At 51.6% G+C, this 24,451-nt stretch overlaps 3 protein-coding genes across 6 annotated transcripts in view; 1 reads left to right on the forward strand and 2 right to left on the reverse strand.

The window, feature by feature from the left end:
- The window catches only part of RSPH9 (radial spoke head component 9), a 19,771-nt gene extending 13,658 nt beyond the window's left edge, over positions 1–6,113 (reverse strand). For both annotated transcript variants that reach the window (XM_067752839.1, XM_067752838.1), the window contains exons 1-2: positions 4,645–6,113; positions 1,248–1,413 (exon numbers count right to left, since the gene is read on the reverse strand). In XM_067752839.1, the coding sequence (XP_067608940.1) occupies positions 1,248–1,413; positions 4,645–4,871 (393 nt within the window). In that variant the 5' untranslated portion in view covers positions 4,872–6,113. The remainder of the gene's footprint in view (positions 1–1,247; positions 1,414–4,644) is intronic.
- Positions 6,114–6,765: 652 nt separating this feature from the next.
- MAD2L1BP (MAD2L1 binding protein) lies at positions 6,766–16,955 on the reverse strand. Its single transcript, XM_067752840.1, has 4 exons — positions 16,828–16,955; positions 12,050–12,483; positions 11,271–11,530; positions 6,766–8,784 (listed from the first exon to the last, which is right to left on the reverse strand). Exons 2-4 carry the CDS (start codon positions 12,096–12,098, stop codon positions 8,272–8,274), a joined length of 822 nt encoding a protein of 273 aa, XP_067608941.1. The 5' UTR covers positions 12,099–12,483; positions 16,828–16,955; the 3' UTR covers positions 6,766–8,271.
- On the forward strand, positions 16,384–24,247 carry GTPBP2 (GTP binding protein 2). Of its 3 annotated transcripts, none has more exons than XM_067752830.1 (12): positions 16,384–16,599; positions 18,390–18,416; positions 18,703–18,887; positions 19,225–19,333; positions 19,541–19,738; positions 20,038–20,212; positions 20,370–20,589; positions 21,020–21,155; positions 21,275–21,333; positions 21,943–22,114; positions 22,564–22,728; positions 22,961–24,247. In XM_067752830.1, the coding sequence occupies exons 1-12, from the start codon at positions 16,414–16,416 to the stop codon at positions 23,135–23,137; spliced, it is 1,809 nt and encodes a 602-aa protein (XP_067608931.1). In that variant the 5' UTR covers positions 16,384–16,413; the 3' UTR covers positions 23,138–24,247. The 3 variants fall into 3 exon arrangements, with proteins under 3 accessions (XP_067608931.1, XP_067608932.1, XP_067608934.1); XM_067752831.1 differs by lacking the exon at positions 16,384–16,599 and adding an exon at positions 17,197–18,051; XM_067752833.1 differs by lacking the exon at positions 16,384–16,599 and adding an exon at positions 18,057–18,170.
- The last annotated feature ends 204 nt before the right edge of the window (positions 24,248–24,451 follow it).

Genomic DNA, 24,451 nt, shown 5'->3' on the forward strand with positions numbered 1-24,451 from the left:
AAGGCACTGATGTAGAAAAATCTCCAAAATATATTGTTAGGAGAAAAAAGCAAGGTGCAGAACTGTGTGCATAACATGTTGCCATTTGTTTTGTTTTGTTTTTTAAGATAAAAAGAGAATATGTCGGGGTGAGGTATTGGCTGAGGTTTGTACTTGCATAAAATGTCTCTGGAAGCAGAGCTTCTCAAACTTAAATGCATATTTAAATCCCCTTGGAGGGACTTCCCTGGCGGCACAGTGGTTAAGAATCCGCCTGCCAATGCAGGGGACACAGGTTCGAGCCCTGGTCCAGGAAGATCCCCCATGCCGAGGAGCAACTAAGCCCGTGCTCCACAACTACCGATCCTGTGTGCTAGAGCCCACGAGCCACAACTACTGAGCCTGCACGCCTAGTGCCCATGCTCTACAGCAAGAGAAGCCACCGCAATGAGAAGCCCCCAATTGCCGCAACTAGAGAAAGCCCGCTTGCATTAACGAAGACCCAATGCGGCCAAAAATAAATAAATAAACTTATTTTAAAAATAATAAAAATTAAAAATAAATCCCCTTGGAACATGTTAAAATTCAGATCCTGATGCCAGCCCAAGAGTCTGCATTTCTAACTCCCAGGGCATGGTGATGCTTCTGATACAGACTGCACTTTGAGTGGCAAGACTTGGACACACACACACACACACACACACACACACACACACACACGCAACACGGTTATATTAATGACCCCCAGAAAGACGACCTGAGTGACTGGTGAATAGGGTAGGAGGGAAACTTTACTATATTCCTTTTTGTGAATTGTGAACCAAGTGAATGTATTACCTAGTACAATACACATTTATACAAAAATATAAGCACCTGCGCACACCCCTTGCCCCAGAGCAAAGCACACACCCCTTCTTCCCAGCCCCAGCCCCATAGCACGGCTCCCTCGAGAGCAGCCCAGCCACTTTAACACCCTGTCATCACTCAGGAGTGGTGTTACCCTGGGCAAGTCACTTAACCTCTCTATGTTTCAGTTTCCTCCTCTCTACCACCTGGAAAGTAAGGTACCAACTTCCCAGAGCTGTGAGGATGAAGCAATGGGACTGATACAGTGGCACAGGGCCTTACACACCCAGCACCCCAGGCCCAGCTCGCCCCAGTGGCAGTGACTATAAACGTTGTTTCTGCCGCAGTGTGCATTGGGCTGGGGTTTGGATGGCCCAGGTCCCTTTCATTTGGGTCCTCCTCCTCCTCTTGTCTTCACTCACCACTACTTCTTCTTCAAAGACCTTTTCGCCCTCATTCACCTTCTGCAGCTCGGTGTGTTCATACGCATGTGAGGGGTCCCCCATGAAGCGGCCCTTCACCACAGACGTCTGCATCTCCATCTCCTCTGTGGCAGGGGGCAGGAGGCTCCACTCCATGCAGTTCAGGCTGCCAACAACATCTCCATCACCCCGATTCTAACTCCCCTCTCACTCCAGCTTCCTGCCCCCGCCCCTTCTCAAGAGAGGTGAGGCCCAAGAAGAGCTGTTGGGAGTCATATCTTTCCCCTATGAAGCACTAAGTGCCTGTGGTGCACCCCACCCCACACGTGATGAAATTCAGCATGCCAAGATTCCAAGAGCTTCTTCCTAGATAGATATCTGGACTGTGAGGTCCTGAATGAGTTTCTGGAAGCTGAACTTTCCTCAGTTGCAGGTGCCTCTGCTCCTGTAGGCCCCAAATTCATGCTCAGCCTGCCTGCTGAGCTGACAGCATGGCCATCTCCCCCCACTTCTCAGGAAAGCCCAGCCCAGGCCCAAGAAGCTCTCCTCCTCCGAGGTCTTCCCTTCTTTCTCACATCCTGCCAGGAGGGGATATCCTCCCACTCCTCCCTCATCCATGTAAGGCCTGCGTCCCCAGCCTGCTCTCTGATCACGTTTCCTCCCTTCACTCTCCACTGGCTCCTTCACAACGTGAAAATGCCCCAGCTTTATAAAACAACAGCCCTCAAATCCATGCCCCTCTAGAAAATTCCCCTTTCCTGTCCCGCCCACTTCTTCCCCAATTCTGAATCATAAGCGAGAACAATTTGCTCTGTGGCAGCCCTTGCTCTCCCTCACTTTCACTCTCTGACCACTGCACCATGATTCTGCCCCTGGCACCCCAAGAAACTGCTCCAAAGAAGGTCATCCATGGGACCTAAAAGCCAACAAACGCGGGCTTCCCTGGTGGCGCAGTGGTTGAGAGTCCGCCTGCTGATGCAGGGGACACGGGTTCGTGCCCCGGTCCGGGAAGATTCCACATGCCACGGAGCGGCTGGGCCCGTGAGCCATGGCCGCTGAGCCTGCGCGTCCAGAGCCTGTGCTCCGCAACGGGAGAGGCCACAACAGTGAGAGGCCCGCGTATAGAAAAAAAAAAAAAGCCAACAAACGCATCTCCATTTCTATCTCCTTTGACATCTCCCTTCTCCCTCCTCCAGTGCCTTAAGTACTTCCAAGGATCTATTCTCACTGCTCTTTTCTCTCCACAGTCTCACCTACCTGACCCCTAGAACGCCAGCTACTCCCTAGTTGACATCCAGGATCCAGCCACCTCTCACCACCTCCACTGCTTCCACCCTTGTCCAAGCCACCATCTACTCTTGCCCAGATATTGCAGTAGCTTCCTAACTGGTCTCCCCATGTCCATACCTGCTCCCCTTTCAGTCTAGTCCCCACCCCGCTGTTAAAATCTAAGCCAGATCGTGTCTCTGTGCAGAACCTTCCAGTGACTTCCCATTTAGCCAAGTCCTTACAGTGTCCCACAGGGCCCTGCACAATTGTCTCGGCCCCTCTCTGACCTCATGTCCTGCAATGGTCCCCCTCACTCACTCCTCTCTAGCCACACTAGCCTCTTCAGGGTTCCACACTACACTAAGCACACACCTGCCTCAGGGCCTTTGCACTTGCCTGGAATGCTTTTCCCTGAGATAAACACACAGCTTACTCTCTCAAGTTGCTTCAGGTCTCTTCTCAAATGTTACTATTTATAATAGTACCCCATCCTGTATTCTCTGTCTCCTTTAGCACCAATGCTAAGTGTATGCAGTATATGTGTATGTTTATTTATCGTCTGTCTCCCCTCCCCCACATACACACTAAAATGTAAACTCCATGAAGACAAGGACTTTGTCTCTTTTCGCAGTGGATTCCCCATGCCTAGATCAATGCCTGGCACATACTACGTGCCAAAGAAATAAAAACTGATTGGAATAGGGTGAGTCTCAAATCTCTATCTTCAGTCCAAATTTTTCTTCTGTACTCCAGATCTGTACTTTAATATGCCTCCTTACCACCCTGCCCCATAGGCACGTCACACCAAATTCACTAGGCCTTCCCTAGTACCTCCTGAATTCTCTCCCAGTGGGGGGCACCAGCACTTACCCAGCTGCCTAAGCTGAAAGGAAGGGTCAACCTTGACCTCCTCTTCACCTTTCCCCATTTAGTCACAAGTCCTGCCACTTCTACCACTTAAATCTTTCCAATCCCTCCCCTCTATTCCCTCAGCTACCTCCTCCTTTCAGTCCCCCTTCATCTGGACACTGCAACACACTTCCAAATGCTCACCCACTTCCAGACCATTCTACCCACTCAGGTCTGAGCAGGCTCTTCTTGACTAAAGGCCCTCAGTGGCTCCCCATAGCCTGTGGACAAAGTTCAAACCGCTTGGCCTCTCCATCCAGTTCAACATAACACCCTAGGCTGCCACTGCCATGTTGGTCTTCCCACTATTCTCCCAAAAAACCCAAAGCCAGCCCAAGCCAATAAGCTTGCAGTTGTTCCCTCTAACTGGCATGCCTGTCCCCGACACTTTCCTAGAGAACTCCAGATCATCTCTCAGATCTCAGTAATCTTATCTAATTACTCTCTAGGAGAATGTCCCACCCTGGCACCCCTTTGTGTACACCTCTGTCCCAGGTTTAAGACACTTTGTTGTACTTGCTGGGTTACCCATTGGTCTCCCTTCCTAGGATGTGAATAACTTGGAGATAGGGGTGAGTCTTAGCCATCTTTTTAACCCCAAGTCTAGCACAGGATACATCCAATCAATGTTGGATTGATGCATGGATAGATAAATGAAGTCTCCAACTTCCTGCAGCCTCAACGGAATGCTTGTAAGATGATGAGCTCCCCATCGTCGGGGGTAGTCAAAAAGAGGCTGGATGGTCCTGTATGGCACTGTCCAGGGAAATTTCTTCAGTTCTAAATCCCTTCTCTCCCATTCCACATTCGTTCACTACTTCCTAGAGTGCCTCCTGTGAGCCAACACCTCCACCAAAGATGCTTCAGGACCCACTTCCAAACAGCTCCCCACCCCCCTCAAGGCTTCTGACCCTTCTCCAAACTGGACTCTTTGAAAACGCAGGTCCACCACCTGACGTCTACTCTGGGTCTTCATTCTCCAGAAACTTTCACCTTGCCCAGCCTCCGTTCTTGCCACACGTCCATTGTAAACCCACCAAGTCTCTAAGTTTCTCTGGCGCCCCTCCCCACGTATCCTCCCAGGGAGGACCTCGCCCACTCGCTTCCTGGACCTCTCCCCTTTCGATCCTACCTCGCACCCACCCCTTCCTGGCCCTCGCTAGCCCCCGGCTCCTCAGTATCCCCCTGTGGCCTCAGCCAGCCCGGGCGCCGCCTCCACCTGTACAGGGTCTTGCGCGGTGCGAGCTGGTCCTCGCTCAGGCCCTGCGCGATGTAGTAATCGTCGACGAGGCCGAGGATGCGGCCCCAGAAAAGGACCCGATCGAAACGGTAGTCGCGTTTAACCAGCATAAGGGAAGTGAGCAGTGAGGCCCGACGGTCCGGGCTGAGGCCCTGCCCACTACCGGACGCCAGCTCCAGAGACAATAGGAGGCTCTCTTCGTCCATTCCTCCGGCGGCTCTGCTCAACGCCTGCCCCGTTGCTAGGAGAAGCCGGTGTCCACTGAGACCCAAAGCTCCGCCCTTCCATCCGACCGGAAGCGGGATTTCACGCACGCGACCTCCTGCAGCTCAACCTTCTAGGGCCTCCTGCCAGCCCTTCTTCCCATGGAGCCCTTCCGAAAAGCCTGGGGGTACACTAGCTCCCTCCCGCTTCCTTTCCCGAGTAAGTGTCTGGAGGTGTTCACTTGTCAGGGCAACGGCGTGGTTTTCCCCCCAAATAGGCAGGATACAGTCGATAGGTTGGAGGTCCCAATAAGCCAAATTCTGGGGATATTTTTGTTTTCCCTAAGCCCTTTCACACGGTCGACATTTACTGAGTCCTCACTGTATATGCAGTGGGGGTTTGGGAAGAAAAATGCAACAGCGACACTAGCTATATTATTTCACTCCAGTCGTGTCCTTTCTTGGCCTCAGAATTATCTATGCAGAAAAGAATTTGAGATCCTCTTGGCTCTAGGATACCAAGGCAATTAATCCCCCGCAAAGCCAGGTCTTACAAAGACCTAGGCAAGGTGATGGGGGGGGCGGTGAAGTTCCCCAGTGGCCCAGTGGTTGGTTAGGACTCCCCGCTTTCACTGCCTGAACACCTGAGCCAATCCCTGGTGGGGGAATTAAGATCCCACTAGCCCTGCGGCACGGGTAGCTGGGGCCTAGGCAATGGGGCAAGGTATAGGGCCATACCTTGGGAAAGGAGGGTGCGAAGAGGGGTACAAAATGGGTGATTTTATAGACTACACTCTCCCATCAACATTTTCATTTACATTAACAACTACATGTTCCCTACCACCTACATTTACCTACCTCAAGCCCCACAACTGTTGCTTTTAGGCAAAAGTGGTGGCAACAGATGGAAGGCCAGAACCCCACTGAAGCTGGGGCTCTTCACTCCCTGGGCCAGATACTATTTCTTCACATCCATCTCTGGAGTGCCCAGCCAAGGTTAAGAGGTAAACAGGGACTTGCATAGTGGCGCAGTGGTTAAGGATCCGCCTGTCAATGCAGGGTACACGGGTTTGATCCCTGGTCCAGGAGGATCCCACATGCCAGAGAGCAACTAAGCCCGTGCGCCACAACTACTGAGCCTGCGCAATAGAGCCCGTGAGCCACAACTACTGAAGCCCGTGTGCCACAACTACTGAAGCCCGTGCACCTAGAGCCCATGCTCTGCAACAGAGAAGGCCCCGCGATGAGAAGCCCGCACACCACAACGAGGAGTAGCCCTGCTTGCCACAACTAGAGAAAACCCGTGCTCAGCAACGAAGACCCAATGCAGCCAAAAATAAATAAATTTTTAAAAAGAGATAAACAGGTGCCTCAGCAGGCCTGTTGTCAGAGAAGGAGATGGGATTTATTGATAAAATTATTAACTGATATTTTAATTTCTGGATTCCTTTGGAGGACTCATGAAATCAGAATGACCTGTCCCCAATGCCAACCCGACAGAGAACTGTCTAAATTACCTGAATAATTACTTTGTTTTGATTGCCTAGACATTGTTTATGAAGGCTTTTAAAAGTAGTACTTGAGGGATCTGACTTGGCTTAATGTGTCTTACATCTCAAAACAATTTATAACTTGTTCAAAACTCTCCCTCCCTTTAGGCAGACCCCTTAGCCTGTCCCTTCCCAAGTGGGAGATATGGCCCTGCTCCTCTTCTGTAAGGTAATATCAGACACAAAACCAGCAAAGTCCAGCTGGTGGAATATGCTTCAAGTGGACACAGCACAGAAAAGATCTCAAACCTTTTGTTTGCATTGATTCCATACTTACTCCGCACCAATAAATGGCAGGTTCCATGTCACGAAACACAATCTGAAGCCAGAGACGGAAGTCCTGCTGCTTTCCAATTCTACCACCTTCAGTAGGGCAAACCCTGTTTAATTAGCTCAGAGTAAAATCACACAGGGTGTACAGCAGTGTAAAGCAGTGAGCCTCGAGCCAGCTGGACTGGGTTTGAATCCAGGTTTTGACACTTATGCAAGATATTCAAACTCATGAATCCAGGTTTCGACACTTATCTTATGCAAGTTATTCAACCTCCCCAATCTCCCCAAGCATCATCTATAAAACGGGGACTATAATATGAACTTTTCAAGGTTATTAGATTAGATAATGTATGTAAAGTGCTTAAAATCTACTATAAAATATAAACTATTTTCTTAAAATATAAAACATAAAACATTCTTCTTAAAACGTAAAAAATAGTATATATTGCCCCCATTTACACATACATACACACACACACACACTCTCAAACACACACCCCTATCTCCAACACCAGCAGGATGAGGATTCTGTCTTCAACTTGCTTCCAAGAAATAAGCAGGTGTTCGCAGAGACAAAGGGCCTCAGTGCTTAGTGGACAGGACAGCATCAGGCTGGAGAGGATAACAGTAAGGCTCAGGATGGCCAAGCCAGAAATGTAGCCGAGGAAGGACAGCCACAGGCAGGAGAGCAGGGTTTGCCTGAGGACAATACTGCCAACAGTAACTGCCGGCAGCCACCACGCAACTGCAATGGAGAGAGGCAGGGCAGAATTCCAGAAGGGACATCTGGCCTCAGGGAAGTGAGCCTGCAGGGCAGCCTTGGTGCCTTAGCCTACGGTTCAATCAGGCTTTGCAAAGACTCTCTCGGTTTTCTTTTCTCAGCTCCCTTCCCCCATGTGACCTCTGCTCTGGGTACACATACTCACGTGGCAAGCAAAGAACATCGGGCTAGGAGTTAGCTGATGAGAACTCTTGCCCCAGCTCTGATATCGAACTGTTATAGAACCTTGGCCAAGTCACTTAACTTCCCAGATTGGCCTGGGGCTGATGAAGAGAAAGAATCATTAGTAAAAAAAAAAATCATGGAAGCCCAAAGCACAAGAGGCCAAGGGGGAAGATAAAATACTCTAACCTCAAGCCTGGAAAGTCTCTTTAAGCTAAAAGAGTTTCAGGAAAATGTAACATTAATCCATACATTTTATATTTAAGTTCATGAGTCATATCCACATTATGTCCCTGGTAAAAATTCTGAAAGGCCACAGCAAAAAGCAGAAAAGGGTGACCTCCATAGGGGTGTCCGTCTATGGGCCCATGTTTGCTTTCCAACCCCCAAAAGAAACACCTGACCCAGAACCCTCTGGGAAAATCAGCCTTTGATTCAAAGAGATGCTTGTTCAGTGATGATTATTACAGCCCTAACCATACCATCAGCCCCCCGGGAAGTCTAAGGGAGGCAGGCAGCCAGAAGGAGAGAACCTTCCTCTCGCCAGGAATTAACTAGCTCCAAGCAAGAGATGGGTGACTTGGTGCCACAGGGGGAAAGATAATTTAGCCATTGTGTTCACGATGAGCATTCCCATTCACTCGTGGAAGCCCTTCAGTGTCACTGGTGCCTGGAACCAAATGTAATCCTCCCAGGCTGTAGCTGGGATGGCGGGTCGGCCACAGGACAGGGTCACAGTCAATTTGTGGCCCCGGCTGGGCACTCTATAGTTGAGCTTGGGTCGAAACCAGTCTTCTCCACAGTCGCGGTGACCCTGTGCCATGACAATGGTGCCCATGAGTGGAGGAACCTGCAGCTCACTGAAGGCATCAGCCATGAAAATGGCTCGGAAGAGGCGGCGCAAACAAGCTGCTGTGCTCAGGCTCGGGTCCATGCTGTTGGGGACCAAGCGGGACAAGTCAAGTTCATAGAACTCCTTGGGACTGAGGGCATTGCCCCCAAGGAGGATCAGCACTCGTGGTACTAGTGTCCTGGCAAAGAGACCCTCCAGGTGGCTGAGGACGCTCTCCAGTTCTGCCAGGGTTTGTTGGCATTTCCTGCTGCTCACCTCGGCAGTGGCCCGAGGTTTCTTCTTCACCACTTCCTCTGCCTGTGAGGACAAAGAATGGTGACAGAGAAGTTCTGCAAGGTAGGGGAAAGCTAATGACCTTTGAAGAACCCTCTGGGATGGAGCAGATTTATGGGACTGGATTTCCAGTTCAGTGAACTGCCACAGGCAAGACACTGGGTTTTATCAGAGGGTAATGTATCAAAAAGGAAACTACGTTCTTTGTACAAAATCATAATTCTTCCACACTTAGAACAGCAAAGACAGTGTTCTGAAGCAGGAGGCATCCAGAAATTAGCAACTAAAATACTCAAGGAGATGTGGTGGCAAATTTTTGCTGTGCTGAGAGTGATAACAAGACTGAGGATTATTTGGTCTAATAAATTCTGGAGTTCATCCTCCAGTTAAACATGGCAAATGGAAGGAAGGGAGGGATGGAGGGAGGGAGGGAGGAAGGAAGGAAGGCAGGAAGGAAAGAGGGAATGGAGGGAGACAGGAAGGGAGGGAAGGAGGGGAGAGAAAGAGGACTCCCAAGGGCAAAAAGAACTGGAAGGGACTTCCCTGGTGGCACAGTGGTTAAGAATCTGCCTGCCAACGCAGGGAACACGGGTTCAAGCCCTGGCCCAGGAAGATCCCACATGCCGCGGAGCAACTAAGCCTGTGCACCACAACTACTGGGCCTGCACTCTAGAGCCCAAAGCCACAACTACTGAGACCGCGTGCCACAACTACTGAAGTCTTCACGCCTAGAGTCAGTGCTCCGCAAAAAGAGAAGCCACTGCAATGAGAAGCCCGCGCACCGCAACAAACAGCAGCCCCCACTCGCCGCAACTAGAGAAAGCCGGCGCACAGCAACAAAGACTCAACACAGCCAAAAATAAATAAATAAATAAATTGCAAAAAAAAGAACTGGAAAATAGACAACAGTGTCCAAAGGCAGCAACAAATTTCTGGAAGAGAGAAAGCAGACGGAAGAGTTCGAAAGAGCTGAATACCAAGTACTGACAGAGGGGACTCCCCTGAGAAGTTTGAAATGATTCACAATGCAGAAGCCCATAAAGGCCCAGGAATTGTCCACTTAAGCACCACAGAAGACAAAAGTGAACACATGGGGACTGAGGGAACACCTGTGCAAGGACCCTTAGATCACCTGCCAATTTCCTCCACCCAGACAGAATGTTTTGGAAGTCCTCTTTCTCTCTTTCTTTCCTTCCTTCCTATTTCTCTGATTTAGTAGTATTTCAGATGGGAGCACAGATAAGCATGTGTTCAATTTGCCATGTTTATCTGGAAGACCACTCCAGAATCACCTTTATTAGACCAATCTTCTTTCCTGTTATCACTACCATTACTTTCTCACCCAATATCCTTCAAGGCTATCAGCTAGCTCAGAGGCCCAGCCATGCACACAGAACTTTCAATGACTTATTCTTAAATATTTATCAGACACCAAATAAAAGCCTCTAACATGAAAGAGACAAAAACAAATAAATAGGAAAAGGAATCTGGAAGAAACGGAGACACTGCAAGCGACAGAGAAAAGCTTCAAAAATACAATTAACGTCCACAGGTAAGAGAAGTTCATACAGACAGGAAACAACAGGATGCAATTTAAAAGGAACATGTAAAAATTAAGAAAAAGCTCTTAAGACTATGACTGCCAAAAAAGAAAAAAAAACTGATATAAGTGTTAGAATATAAACTCAAGGAAGTTTATATAAATTTATATAAACATAATATAAACCCACAGAAAATATAACATAGAAACAAAGAGATGAGGATATGGACAGAAAAGACACTAAAATTAAAGGATCAGGGCTTCCCTGGTGGTGCAGTGGTTGAGTCCACCTGCCGATGCAAGGGACACGGGTTTGTGCCCCGGTCCGGGAAGATCCCACATGCCGCGGAGCGGCTGGGCCCGTGAGCCATGGCCGCTGAGCCTGCGCGTCCGGAGCCTGTGCTCCGCAACGGGAGAGGCCACAACAGTGAGAGGCCCGCATACCGCAAAAAAATAAATTAATTAATTAATTTAATTAAATTAAAGGACCAGTTCATTAAGTCCAAATGCAACACACAATAGAAGTTTCAGAAAAAGAAAACAAGAGGAAAAGCAGGAAGGGTTAGACTATCAAGACTAGAGTGGGTAGAAAGGGGGCTTCCCTGGTGGCGCAGTGGTTGAGAGTCTGCCTGCCGATGCAGGGGACATGGGTTCGTGCCCCGGTCCGGGAGGATCCCATATGCCGCGGAGCGGCTAGGCCCGTTAGCCATGGCCGCTGGGCCTGCGCGTCTGGAGCCTGTGCTCTGCAACGGGAGAGGCCACAACAGTGAGAGGCCGGCGCACCGCAAAAAAAAAAAAAAAAAAAAAAGACCAGAGTGGGTAGAAAGGGACAGAAGCCATAGGGCTGAAACATCCCTTACAGCTGCTTAGGCTGACAGGCCTGAAGATTCCTTAGACGCCCTTTTTACCTGCCCACCATCTAATAGCCACAAAGTCTCCCCACCAATTTTCTCCCAAAGCCTGTGCCCACCTGGGGAGGTTTTCGGTAGAAGTGCTTAAGCTGTTCGTAGGGCAGAGGGAGTTGCTGGCGTTGGTACATGATATGCTTCAGAAGTTCACAAGTAAACCGACAGCACCCTTCCTGGCTGACAGGCCCGGGAAACACCACTGGCACCACGCAGACTCTGGGGCGAAGGGGCTCCGAAGGGTTGGGAGGTTCCTGGGGGGAGGTGGTCTCAAGTTCTATCTGGGGGTCGTGGGTTTCCTCCGACTTCTCACACCACTCCAAATCTGGTAGGTGCACAGGGGGACAAGAGAGAAAAATGAAAAACTTAAAAGGCCAAAGCCAGTCTTCTCATTCCCTTGTGGCGACATCGGCCACCACTGCGGAGGCGACACCCCGACACATGCAGATTCCCTCCGCAAACTCCCCTGTGGGCGGTGGCGCGGAGGTTCCGGATCCCAGTTGCCTAAGGTGAAGTGACGGCGGGATTTGTGGGGAACGGGTGGAGGATTTCGGAGGCAGCGACTGGGGCTCTGCTCAGAAAGTGGAGGCCCTGATCTGGGAAAACGAGTTGAGAGAAAGTGTAGTCAAGCAGGGCCCAGAACCCGTCGCGAAAAGGGGGGTGAACCAATGGAATCCAGGGCCTTGGGGGCGATGGAGTCAACGGCGCCGAGTCAGAACTGGGAGGGACGCCGGGAAATGGGGACAAGGAAGACAGGCCAGAGAAGGGGCCAGGGGCTAAGTGACTGGAAGGAGCAGCGGTAGGGAGGAAACAGACTCCTCGAGCTCCGGACCCCACGCCTTACCAGAGACTGCGGCCGGGGCCTGCACTTCCCGCTCTGGGGCCGCCATCATGACCTCCTCCCCACTCTCCGTGCGGTTTGAATAGGCGCCCCGCGCAGCCTCATGGGAAACCCGGCCTCCACTTCCGGTTCCGTTGCCGGAAAGTGGGCGGGGCGCCGCGTCAGTGTGGCGGAGGCTGGGCTGGGTGGGGAATTGAGCTCTGCGCTCTCCTTCTTAACACCGTCCGGCAAGTCCGCTGAACCCTTCTCCTACAGGGAAACCATGGGTTCTCAGCCACTTAGCGCTGCCTTCCAAAGGACACCCGCCCGCATGCATCCGTTCTCTACTGCGTTCCGTATTCGCTGCGCACCTACTTCGTGCCAGGCCCTGTCCTAGGTGCTGGAGACTCTGCAGCGAAGAAGCCAGAGGCAGGCGCTGTCCGCAAAGTGTTCAATGCCTAATGGATTCAATGCAATGTGATGAATTATATAGTAAGGCATACATGGGCAGCGGACGCGAAGAACAGGAGCGCCTAACCTAGAGGGGGTGGGAGTGAGGGGTGGTCCCGGAGGAAACTGAGACCTGTAGGATGAGTAAAGGTAAAGAGGAGGGCCTGGTGGTCCTGGAGACTGTTAGAAAGAAACAACCCCCAAACGGATTCACTTGTGCTAAATCTCACCAAGACTCATTTCCTAACCTAGTAGCAGTTTCAACTTCTCCTGGAGTGGAATTTTAAACTAACCAGTCTGGAATTTCCTAGTCAGCGCTAGTGAGGTAATCTGCAAGATAAGTCCCCCAACATTCCCCCTAATCCTTTCTTTCCTTTTGCTTACAACCTCCTTATCCTACCCCCCCTTCTATAAAAGTCTTGCATTTTGAACAGCCCCTCAGAGTGCCTTCGTAGTTACTAGATAGGATGCTGCCTGATTCATGAACTGTTAAATAAAGCCAATTAGATCTTCAAATCTTCAGTTGAACTTTGTTTTTTAACAAGACCTTGAGATACAAGAGCATCCTCTATTCAAGGAATTAAAAAGAGTTCAGCTTATGGAGAGTTAAGGCTGTGATGGACAAACAGGAGCCAGATCATGGCAGGGCTTTATAAGCCACATTAAAGCGTTTGAACTTGATCCCGTAGGGGAGTGGGGGAAACTTTGAAAGATTTAAGTAGGGGAGTGACATAATTACATTTACATTTTATAAATTTAATCTCTACACTGGGTCTAGATTACAGACAGGATAAAGGAGGAGGCAGGGATACCAGTTAGAGCTAGCAACTGGAATTACCCAACGATTGGGTTGGCCAAAAAGTTCGTTCGGGTTTTTTCCATAATATCTCACAGAAAAGATGGTGAAAGAGGCCTGAACTAGGGTAGTCACAGTGGGTTGGAGAGAACTGGGTGAACCCCAGAGATATTTAGGAGGTCCAGTGAGCATGGTGGTTGAGCCCAGGAAGAGGAGGAGGGGTAGAGAGAGACTGTCAAGAAGACAAGCAGGTTTTTTACTTCAGCAACTCTATGACCAGTTGTGCCATTCAGTGAAGGAGGGAACACCAGAGAAGGACCAGCTTTACTGGGGTATAGGTAAGGAGAAAAGATGAGTTCAGTTTTTGATAGGTTTGCTGTTCCATTGGACAGTGAAGAGATATTTAGGAACACCATTGGGAACAGAAATATGTATTTGAGAGTCATCAGCATGGGAGTGGATAAGATCACCCAGGGAAGCTGTATAGAATGAAAATGAGCAAGGATCCTGAAGACACTAATGTTTAGGGGATGAGCAGAAAGAGAGAATCTGTGGAGGAGACTGAGGAGTAGCCAGAGAAGTAGAAAGAAAAATAGACAAGTATTAGGTGATAGAGGCCAAGAAAAAAGTGTGCTTCAGGAAGCAGGGACCAGAGATCAAAACATACCATAAAAGTATAATGATTAAAATACTGTGGTGTTGGCTCAGGAATAAACAGATAATAAAACAGAAGACAGTCCAGAAACAGATCAATGTATATGTAGATCTTAGTATGTGATGAGGGTGACTTCTCAAAGCAAATAACTTGAAACAACTCCCTATCCATTCAGGAGGGGAAAAAAATCAAGTTAGTTCCTATTACACATCCTACATAAAGATACATTCCAAATCGATTAAACATCTACTGGAGAATAATCCATAATTTAGGAGTGGGGTTGGCTTAGACATGACAAAAACCAAGAAAATATAAAGGGGAATATTGCTAAGTCTAACTTTAAAACGTATGTAAATGTACTATACACAAAGAATGAATGACTAATAATTACATACCAGGAAAAAAGTCTGTATGTATACATCCATTATTTACCTCACAGGCAACCACATCATAAACACCTCATAAGCAACCCCTCCAGGAAACTAAACACATATAACACCTTCCATCTCCCAGGACCCTGATCTCCTCCTGGACAGACATCCCTGTTCAGCCTACTCCTCTGCCAGCCTTCACTCCTGTCTGTGGTAAGCCAGGTTGTTTAAGAATGGATATCAGAATGGGTTATCCCTTCCCTTCTCTTAAAAGTTCTCCACTTAGGAGACAAGGGAATTGGAAAGAATGAAGTGAAATTGTGTGTGTTGGGGTGGTTGAAAGATCTATGATGATGAGAGGACAAGTGTTATCAGGCAAGTGCAGCAGGCCCTGGTTATCAAGAAACCCCAGAGTTGGTGGTGGTGATAATGTTGGGGGAATAGTCTTAGCTCTCGCTTCCAATCCCCAACCTTCTTGAGATCTCTCACTCAGCCCCTAAGTAGCAGCTTCTTTGGTGGGGTTGTGTCCCTGGCTACGGTTGACCTCTGCAGCAAAACCTTCCTTTAGCTGAACAGGGTTGAGAAGTCACGTGTGCTTTCAACCACTGAAGACCACATAATTGGCCAGGTCTGCTAGGCCCTTTTACAGATTTTGGTCCTTCTGCTCTCACCAGTTTCGGGAGCTATATGTGGACAGCAACTACGTGATCAGTAACTTGCCTTTCTCCTTGTGGTCCTGGGGGGAAGCCATGGACTCCACCAAGTCTGAACCCCTGAAAGGATCACCAGAGGTAAGCCACTGTTGCTGCTTCTAGTTTTCCAAGGAAAACTGAGGTCTGGCGGGAAAGGCTGTTTTATTTCTGGGCCGGGTATGAGGATCTCGCTGTTTGTGAAGAGAGCGGAAGTGGACATACAATGGGTGAGTGGTGCGTAAGAGACAGCCGCGGGGCTGGGAATTGAACTCCGCGTCCTGAATCCCAGGTCAGCAACACTAACTGCTTCTCCACTCTGCCTTTCTAGTGTCTCGTACACTGGTTTACGTCACTGAATGTGTTTACTCTTTGCTGACTGCAAGAGCCCTAAAGAGCAAGAGAGACGACAGCTTGGCAATAAAGTCAGAAGTCAGCAGTCCCCTGGGCCCTTGGCCAAGTTTCTATTCCAGGCAACTTCTCCCTCCCTCGCCTTGGTTGACGTAACCTGAGCCCCAGCCCCGCCCACAGCCCTGGCGGTTTTAAAGCCAAACTCGGTTCTCCCGGATTGGTTCCGCTTCAAAACAAAGGGGAGGGGTAATACTCGCTGTGGGCCCTCGCTGCAAGGCTGGTTTATGGGCTCGGGCCTCGTGTCGGGACCACCGCGGTATCTCGGGCTGCTAAAACCAGCCCGCGGAGAGTGCCAGCCTGGTAATAAACCAGTGACTACTGTGTAAAGGTGGCATAATCATCGTAAAAATAAAAGCCGTAATTAGGCTAACCACCATCCGCCTCCGCCCTGGCATTGGTCCTGACTCACCCAAACGGCACCCCGGCCGTCGAGGGAGAAACTGAGGCACGGGCGGAGCCAGTAGGCTGGAGGGACCAGTCGCCCTGAGTTCTGCAGCTCTCCAATCCAAAACCCGTTGTCTGGGATCGCGGTAAGGGGCTAAACCCAGAAGCGCCTACAAAGTTTGATTCTGATATAAGCCCCCCCGCCTCTGATGACTGCCCCACAACCAGGCCCCAGGAAAAGACCCGCTCAGCGCTTGGAGACTGGGAACTGGACTACAGCTCCCTTAGGCCTTTGCGGGCAAAGGCGCGCTCCTTGCCTACGCCCCGAAGCCACCCGCGGCTCCTTGCGCCGCGATGCCGCCCGGGAGTTGTAGGGCGGCGTCGAGCTCTTTCCAGGGAGCTCGCAGGCTTGAGGACTCTATATCCCTTGGTGCCCTGCGGCTGTTTCTGACGCGACCCGGTGGCCAGGGAAGGTGGGGGTGTGGCCTGCGCAGGGCCCCACCCAGCCCTCCTCTGGCTGGCTCGACTCGGCCGTGGCAGTAGGCGCGGCGGCGGCGGCGGCGGCGGCGGCGGCGGCGGCGGCGGCAGCGGCGGGGGGGAGGGGCCGGGCGGGGGGCTGGCGGCAGCGGCGGATGGACTCGCGGGTATCGGAGCTGTTCGGCGGCTGCTGCCGGCCCGGAGGGGGCCCGGCCGTGGGCGGAACCCTCAAGGCTAGGGGCGCCGGCGGCAGCAGTAGCTGCGGTGGCCCGAAGGGGAAGAAGAAGAACGGAAGGAACAGAGGGAGCAAAGCCAACAACCCCCCGTACCTGCCCCCCGAGGTAAGCACATGAGAAGTGGCGGGGTGAGAGGAAACCACTCTTTCCGGTCCCAGGACTACAGGAAGGCGGGTCAGAGAGAATTAGTACCCCCTTCCGGTGTCAAGACCCCCAGGAGAGGAGAACCCTTCTTTCCGGTCCTAGGACCCTAGGGAGGAGGGACAGAGAGACTGGGCCTCCCCCTCCGGTGTTAGGACCCCAGGGAGGAAGAGTGGGGAAAGGGGATCCCACCTGCATCCCTTTGGGAAGAGCAGAGTAAAATGCCCCGGTCCCCTCCCTGCTGCAACAGGAGAAGGGAGACTGCATCCTGGGATGAGGAGTTAGAGTTTTCTGAACTTGTTCCACGGGGAGGAGGGGAGTACCCGGGAAAAGAGCAATATGTTCCGTCCTTACACACACACACACACACACACACACACACACACGCGCGCGCGCGCGACAGTCAGGCTTAGTCCTCCCGCCCTTTCCCTGTCCTATGAGGGAGTGGGGACAGCCTCCACCTTCCTGCTCCATCTGTCCCTAAGGCAGATAATAACTGCTACTTTGTCCCTCTTAGAAAAGGAGGACCCAGGGGAAAAGCCTCATCAAGTGGTTATAAAACTTTAGCATGTATGAGAACCACCTGGATTGCTGCTCCACCCCTAGAATTTCTGATTCAGTAGGTCAAAGGTGGCCCTGATAGTCTGCGTTTCTTATAAGTTCCCAGGTGATATGAATGCTGCTGGCCCTGGGACCACACTTTGATAACCATTAGCCTAGACCATTATCTTGTACCACTTTTTGAAACCATCCTAATTCTTCATCTCCAGCAAAATGACAAAAAGGAAGGTCTTTACTGATGGGAAAAGATCTCCTTTATACTCCATGAGGTGGAGATTATGGGTGAAGACCTGTAAGAGCCTGGGAGTCAAAGGGCCTTGAAGAGATGGAATCATGACAGGAAGGGGAAAAGAAAAATAAAATGGTCAGGGAGGAGGAGTGCAGAAATGCAGGACAGGCAGAACAGGCAAATCTCATATCCTTTTGTACCCAAGAGGTGCAGGCTCAGGCAACAGGATCCTTCTGTGTTGGGTCACCTGATGTAGGGAAGAGGAGGAGATTGTGGGATGGACTCAAGATTTCACCTCAACTGAGGCATGAGAGTTAGGGGACAGGAGGGGAAAAGCCACAGTGAGTCTAGTTTGTGGCCTCTGTCTTCTTCATTATATTTTGAGTTTCTTCTCTTCATCTCAACCCCAACTTTGGAGCCCTGCCTCTCTTTCACCTGGACTCCTTTCTTATCAGGCTTGTAGTGACCAGTGCTGAGCTCACCCTTTGGCCGTGCTCCAGAACCTCTTGCAACCTCTTATTCTTGATGTCATCAGCTGAGAGGGGCGGGCAGGAAGGAAATGGTGTCTCTCAGATGAGTGGCAAAGAATGGCCTCAGCAGCCTGGACACGGAGAAGACATAGACTTGTGGGGACAACAGTTTGAGGCCCTGGGGGAAGGGAGGGGGAGAATCTTGCATCCAGGAAGAGCGTGCTGCCAGTGATCAAAAAAGGAGGGAATCCGGGTTCTGTTCCTGGCTTAGATGGGTGACTGACTGTGTTCTCAGAGGCCTTTCCTTCAGAGGGGTCACACTGGGACTGAGTATAGGGCTGGTCTGCCATGACCTTTGACAGACACCTGCCTAAGCAGGTGCAGCCGAGGCTTCCTGCTCTCTTAAGTTAGCTGCCTGGACCGCAGGGGGAATCAAGGGGAAGTAGGGGTTAGGTCTGGACAGTGTGTGGTAACTGCTCCCTGTTTCTTTTCAGGCTGAAGATGGAAACATCGAATATAAAGTGAGTCTTAGGTTGGGGAGGGTCAGGCTGTCCTTGCTGGCGTGGGATGATTTCTTTGAGATCCTTCTAACTTCATAATCTGTAGTAATTTAAAGATGTGGTACAGGGTAAGGGCTCTGTACCTCATTCTGTTGGAAGAGGACTCACTGTTAGAGGAGGTCAGGGATGAGGGTAGTTAAGAGGGAAGGGAAGGTCCTGGTCCTTTCGGCAGGACAGATGGGGAGCATGTGGGTTCAGGAGGAGCATCTCTGACTTTACCTTCTCATGATACCTCACCTGCCCTAAGCTGAAGCTGGTGAATCCATCCCAGTATCGTTTTGAGCACCTGGTGACACAGATGAAGTGGCGGCTCCAGGAGGGCCGCGGTGAGGCTGTCTACCAGATTGGAGTAGAAGACAATGGGCTGCTGGTGGGGCTGGCTGAGGAGGAGATGCGGGCCTCCCTCAAGACCCTGCACCGGATGGCGGAGAAGTATGCTTCCCCTTCCCCTTGGTTCTCCTTTCCCTAAATCTGGACCCACGCATGCCCAGTCACCTAGGGCCTGCCTCCTCTTGACAAAGGGCTGAAGTGGGGAGGGTTAGTTTTCTGGGATCCTCTGCATTGGATCCAGGCTTTTTTGCTCCTTTACTTAAGGTTTGTTTGTGTAAAGGGAGCTGTGTATATGGGATAGACTGGAGGGTGGGTAGGAAGTGAAGAAAGGTGTTGGGAGCTCTGTGGGAGGTATGAGAAGGCCATTGGTCCAGAGCAGGGATGGAAGGGGGAAGGGGAGTACAGGTGAGATGTGGCAGCTGTGGCCTTGCTGTGACAGGGTCGGGGCAGACATCACTGTTCTCCGGGAGCGAGAAGTGGACTATGATAGTGACATGCCCCGGAAGATCACCGAGGTGCTGGTACGAAAGGTCCCTGACAACCAACAGGTGGGCCCACACCCTTCCCTGCCTCTCACGCCTATGCTCCCTGGGAGGACCCCGTGGTGGCAGACTCTCCCCTGGCCTGGGACCCTGGGGTGGGGGTGGGGTCCAGTTCATCGTTTGGTCCCCAGAAAGTGCCACTGCCTTTGACCTTAACTCTCAGTGGAGAGAGGTGAAGGGTTGGAGCCCTGACCTCTGACAATTCATCCACAGTTCCTGGACCTCCGTGTGGCTGTCCTGGGGAATGTGGACTCAGGGAAGTCGACTCTGCTTGGAGTCCTGACCCAAGGAGAGCTGGACAATGGGCGGGGCCGGGCTCGGCTGAACCTTTTCCGCCACCTGCATGAGATTCAGTCCGGCCGAACCTCCAGCATCAGCTTCGAGATCCTGGGCTTTAACAGCAAGGGAGAGGTGCATGCAATCAACGGGACCCAGTGGGACCAGACTCTAAGGATGGGATGGTAGTGGTGAAGGACAGAGTCTGAGGTCAGAGTGTGGAGCCTTTCTGGAATAGTGTAGACGAAGGCCCTGAGGGCACTGAACCAGCTCTGACCTCCTTAGAAAACAAATGGGGAATGAACTGAACTAGATCTGAAATGGGGCTCAGGGTTAACAGGCAGGGTCACCCAGGGACTGGTTTAGGTCCTGGCAACTCTTGAAGGGTTGGGGAGGCTGGCAGGGGGCACTGAGAGCCCTGGGCTCTGGGCCAGGTGGTGAATTACAGTGACTCACGGACGGCAGAAGAGATCTGTGAGAGCAGCTCCAAGATGATCACCTTCATCGACCTGGCAGGCCACCACAAGTACCTGCACACCACCATCTTTGGCCTAACGTCCTACTGCCCTGACTGTGCCCTGCTCCTCGTCAGTGCTAACACTGGGATTGGTACGAGGCATTGGGGCAGGGATGGGGCTGGAGGGGGGTGCTGACTCTCCTACCCTGGGCCTCCTTAAATCTGGGAGCCAGACTAACTCCCCTCTTGCTCTCTCCTCCTTCCCTCATTCTAACTCTTCTTTTGCTGCCTGCCTGCTTCTCTGAGCAGCCGGCACCACAAGGGAACATCTGGGGCTGGCACTGGCCCTGAAAGTGCCCTTCTTCATCGTGGTCAGCAAGGTGGACCTGTGTGCCAAGACCACAGTGGAGAGGACGGTACGCCAGCTAGAGCGGGTCCTCAAGCAGCCTGGCTGCCACAAGGTCCCCATGCTGGTCACCTCTGAGGACGATGCCGTCACTGCTGCCCAGCAGTTTGCCCAGTCCCCCAAGTAAGCCTTTCTCACTCCAGAGCCCTGATCCACAGGGATGGCTCCACAGGGCCCCAGAGCATGGGGTACCCCTCCCTCTAGGGCCAGACCAGTTCTGGTTCAGTTCTGTGGTTTTTCAGGTTGGGATTGTAGGAGGGAGTCTTTGCTGAAGGCTGGACCCTTCCCCCAAGCCGGCTTTGCTGATGCCTGGGAGCCTGGAGACGAAGTGCTGTGCCAGGCATTTCGATCTCCCTGGGCTCTGGGATGGGCCTCACGTGCCACACTCCATGGCTCACAGAGAGAGGGCCCCAAGCTCCTGAGAACCTTAGCAGACAACAGAGAGGAGCCCCTCGCCACTCCAGGAGAAGCTCACCTTTCCATGTATAGGGCTCCAGCCTCTGCTTCCTGTTGGAACTTTCCTCATCTGCCCATTCCGTGCCTCCCTCTACAGTGTCACCCCCATCTTCACACTGTCCAGCGTGTCTGGAGAGAGTCTGGACCTGCTCAAAGTCTTTCTGAATATTCTGCCGCCACTCACCAACAGCAAAGAGCAGGAGGAACTCATGCAGCAGCTGACGGAGTTCCAGGTAACTGGCCATCTGAACAGGCAGTGAGCTGGGGATCTGGGAGGGACAAATTCCAAGCCCCGAGTCTGTTTAGAGGTTTTGGACCTGCCAGCCCTTGATAGAATCTTCTTTGGCTTCAGGTGGATGAAATCTACACAGTACCAGAGGTGGGGACAGTTGTTGGAGGGACACTTTCCAGGTGAATTGCCTTTCTTACTACCCACCCTACTCAGCCCTCACATACCCAAACTCTGGAAGACATCATAGCCCAAAGGAGACCCTGGAGTTGAACAGAGCCCATCTAAAGGATGTGCTTGTTTGTAAATTAGGCTTTCACCATCAGAGGAGCTGGAGAAAGCTTGTGTATTGGCTTATAAGGGAAGAAACAGTATTGCTGCTTATTAGGACTCTCCAGGCCCCTGGGGGAGAAGTGTGGGTCTTGGCCCCAGGAAGAAAACTAGAGTGCATCAACTGACTTCATCTCCAACTAGGGAAATGAGAGGTCCCTTAAGACTCTTTCCAAAGCAGAGGATGAAACCCAAGGGGATAACTGCTTTTTCAGGGATCAGGTGCTCAGTGTCGAATCAACAGGTACCTGTCTGCCAGCGTCACTGCCAGCCTTTCCTGGTGTTAGCCTTCAGTCTGAATTCTGGACTGGGGCAAGGCAGTCATCTCCCCTACCTTCCAGTTGGAATTTAGGGTCTCTTTCTCCCACCCGAGGGACTCAGTCTTAGAAGGGAAGGACCTAGTAGAGAAGCAGGTAGGGGGGCTTAGGCTGACGCTGTGCCACCTGCCCTGTGGGCTGCAGTGGGATTTGCCGTGAGGGGGACCAGCTGGTGGTGGGCCCCACGGACGATGGCTGCTTCCTGGAGCTGAGAGTATGCAGCATCCAACGCAACCGCTCTGCCTGTCGTGTGCTGCGAGCTGGTCAGGCCGCTACGCTGGCCCTCGGGGACTTTGACCGAGCACTCCTTCGCAAGGTGAGGTGGGAGGGGGGGTTGGAGAACACAAAGAGAAATGCCTGGGAGGCTGGCTCCTTGAATGAGAAGCATCTGTCTAAGGTGCTTCAGGGGAACTTGAAGAGAACCTAGTCCCTAAGCCAAGAAGCTGGTTACACAGACTGTCTGTGTATGGAAAAGGCTTAGGGTACTCACAAAGCGCAGATCACGAAATGTGAATTACTGTGGTGCAACCCGAATGTCCAGGACTCTGAAAGCACTAAGCGTTAGAAGGGTTAGAGGACATGAAAGGTGGGTAAGGAAGGGCTCCCTCAAAAAGAATAGTTTTCCGTATTGTCTTCTGAGGTCTTTGTGTTGGAAGTCCTAGAGGAGGAGGAAGTTGAGGAGCTGTAAGGGGTGTGAGGGTGGCCGGGGAGGAGAGGCTAATGTGAGGTCTGCCCTTCCTGGGTCTGGGGGCTATGCCTCCCCAGGGCATGGTGATGGTGAGCCCAGAGATGAATCCCACCATCTGCTCAGTGTTCGAGGCAGAGATAGTCCTGCTGTTCCACGCCACCACCTTCCGGCGAGGCTTCCAGGTGACAGTACACGTGGGCAACGTACGTCAGACAGCAGTGGTAGAAAAGATCCATGCCAAGGTGAGAGGGGCCCAGCCATGCCCCTGTTTTCCTAGGGAAAAGTCAGAATTCTGCTTCCAGAAAGGAGGAAAGCCTGTCCCCATATTCGTAGAGAGCTCCCTTATCCCACAAAGAGGACAAAGCCCCACTTGGGGGGTGGGGCAGACACCTGCTAGGCCCCCGAGGGTGGAGAGCCAAGGCTGGTAGAGACAGGAGGTGCTTTCCAGGGCCAGTGACCATGTATCTGCTGCAGGACAAGCTGCGGACAGGGGAGAAAGCAGTGGTACGTTTCCGCTTCCTGAAACACCCAGAGTACCTGAAGGTGGGCGCCAAGCTGCTGTTCCGGGAGGGTGTCACCAAGGGCATCGGCCATGTCACCGATGTGCAAGCCATTGCAGCGGGAGAGGCCCAGGCCAACATGGGCTTCTGAACTCCTCCAGGCAGGCACAGCTCTACTGCTGTCTCTACAGTACATAAGGTGACTTCCGGCCATGCTGCCCCCTGTTAGCGGCTCTGCGTGTTAGTAGGCTAGGGAGTGAGGGGTGCTTTCTACTGCTTGCTCCCTGCCAGCTCTTCTGGAGAGACGCCAAGCTTGGTGTGACCAGGGAGGGGCAGTCCTGAGGGAGAGGACAGGAGAATTCAGGGCAGTGCTCAGCAGCCGTGTGTCCGCCTGGTTGGCTCATCAAGCCTGGCATCCCTAACGGCCTGTCTACCGGAGGGAGCTGATCACCGCCACGTTGGCCCCACTGTCAGGACTGGGCATGATTCGCCGGTGTGGTCCCTGCACGTCAGGAATTGTCACAACAACTGGGGGTGGTCCTCGAAAGCACTCCTTTTTTCTATACCTCTTCTCAAGGTCATGTAAGTTGCCCATCTCTACTTGACTGTGGACAAAAGACATCTGCTCCTGGCCCTCTGGTGGCCCAGGGTCTGAAGAAGTGGCACAGGGACAGTGAATGGCAGTGCTCCCGCCCTGTGCTGAGACATGAGGTCTGCTCTTCAGCTTTGTCTCCCTTCCCTTCTTCAGTCAAGGGCCATGTCCCCAGTTCCTCCTCTCAAAGGCCCCACAGGTGCTATTTGTTGTGCTGGCCCAGGTGTGGGGCCGCCAAGCTAAGACTTGGCGTACCGAAGGTCAGCTGCATGTCAATCAGTCTTGTCCCCTCCTCTGCAGCGATCTGCTAGTTTTAATGCTGGATCAAACAGGTTGTTTTGCCACAGTCCCCAGACTGGTGGCTGGGGACCTGACTCACAGCTCCCCATCCTGCCCCCATGTAAGTCCTCTCTTATTTTAGTAATTTGTAGTGATCATCCCTTTCCCACTGTTGCAGGGAACCTGGAGGAAAGGGAAAGATGTTGCCATACTTGCTATTCTTTAGAGCATGGATTCCCTCTTTCCCTTTGTTAGTGTCCTGGGTTCCCATGGACTCAGGGATTTGGTTGAGGTTTCTCTGCATATATATATACATATATATTATATATATATATATATATATTTAAATACACATATATATATTGTACAGAATAAAAATGTTTTATTGAACACACTGTGCTTATGCTTAAGACCCAGGCGCATCTTCCAGAGCTGGATTCCTCTCCAGGATCAGAGACGAGTGAAACCCTTACACTGCTGAGCCCTGAATGGGGGAAGAACACATTTGGTATCTCATTCACCCTGCCTCCTTTCCTCTCCCCCACTTGGCTATCAGTATTCCAGTGCTGTGACTCAAGGATTCTGGCCTGTTTT

The sequence above is a fragment of the Pseudorca crassidens genome, chromosome 10 (genome assembly GCF_039906515.1).
Source record: "Pseudorca crassidens isolate mPseCra1 chromosome 10, mPseCra1.hap1, whole genome shotgun sequence".
NCBI classification, from domain to species: Eukaryota; Metazoa; Chordata; class Mammalia; order Artiodactyla; family Delphinidae; genus Pseudorca; species Pseudorca crassidens.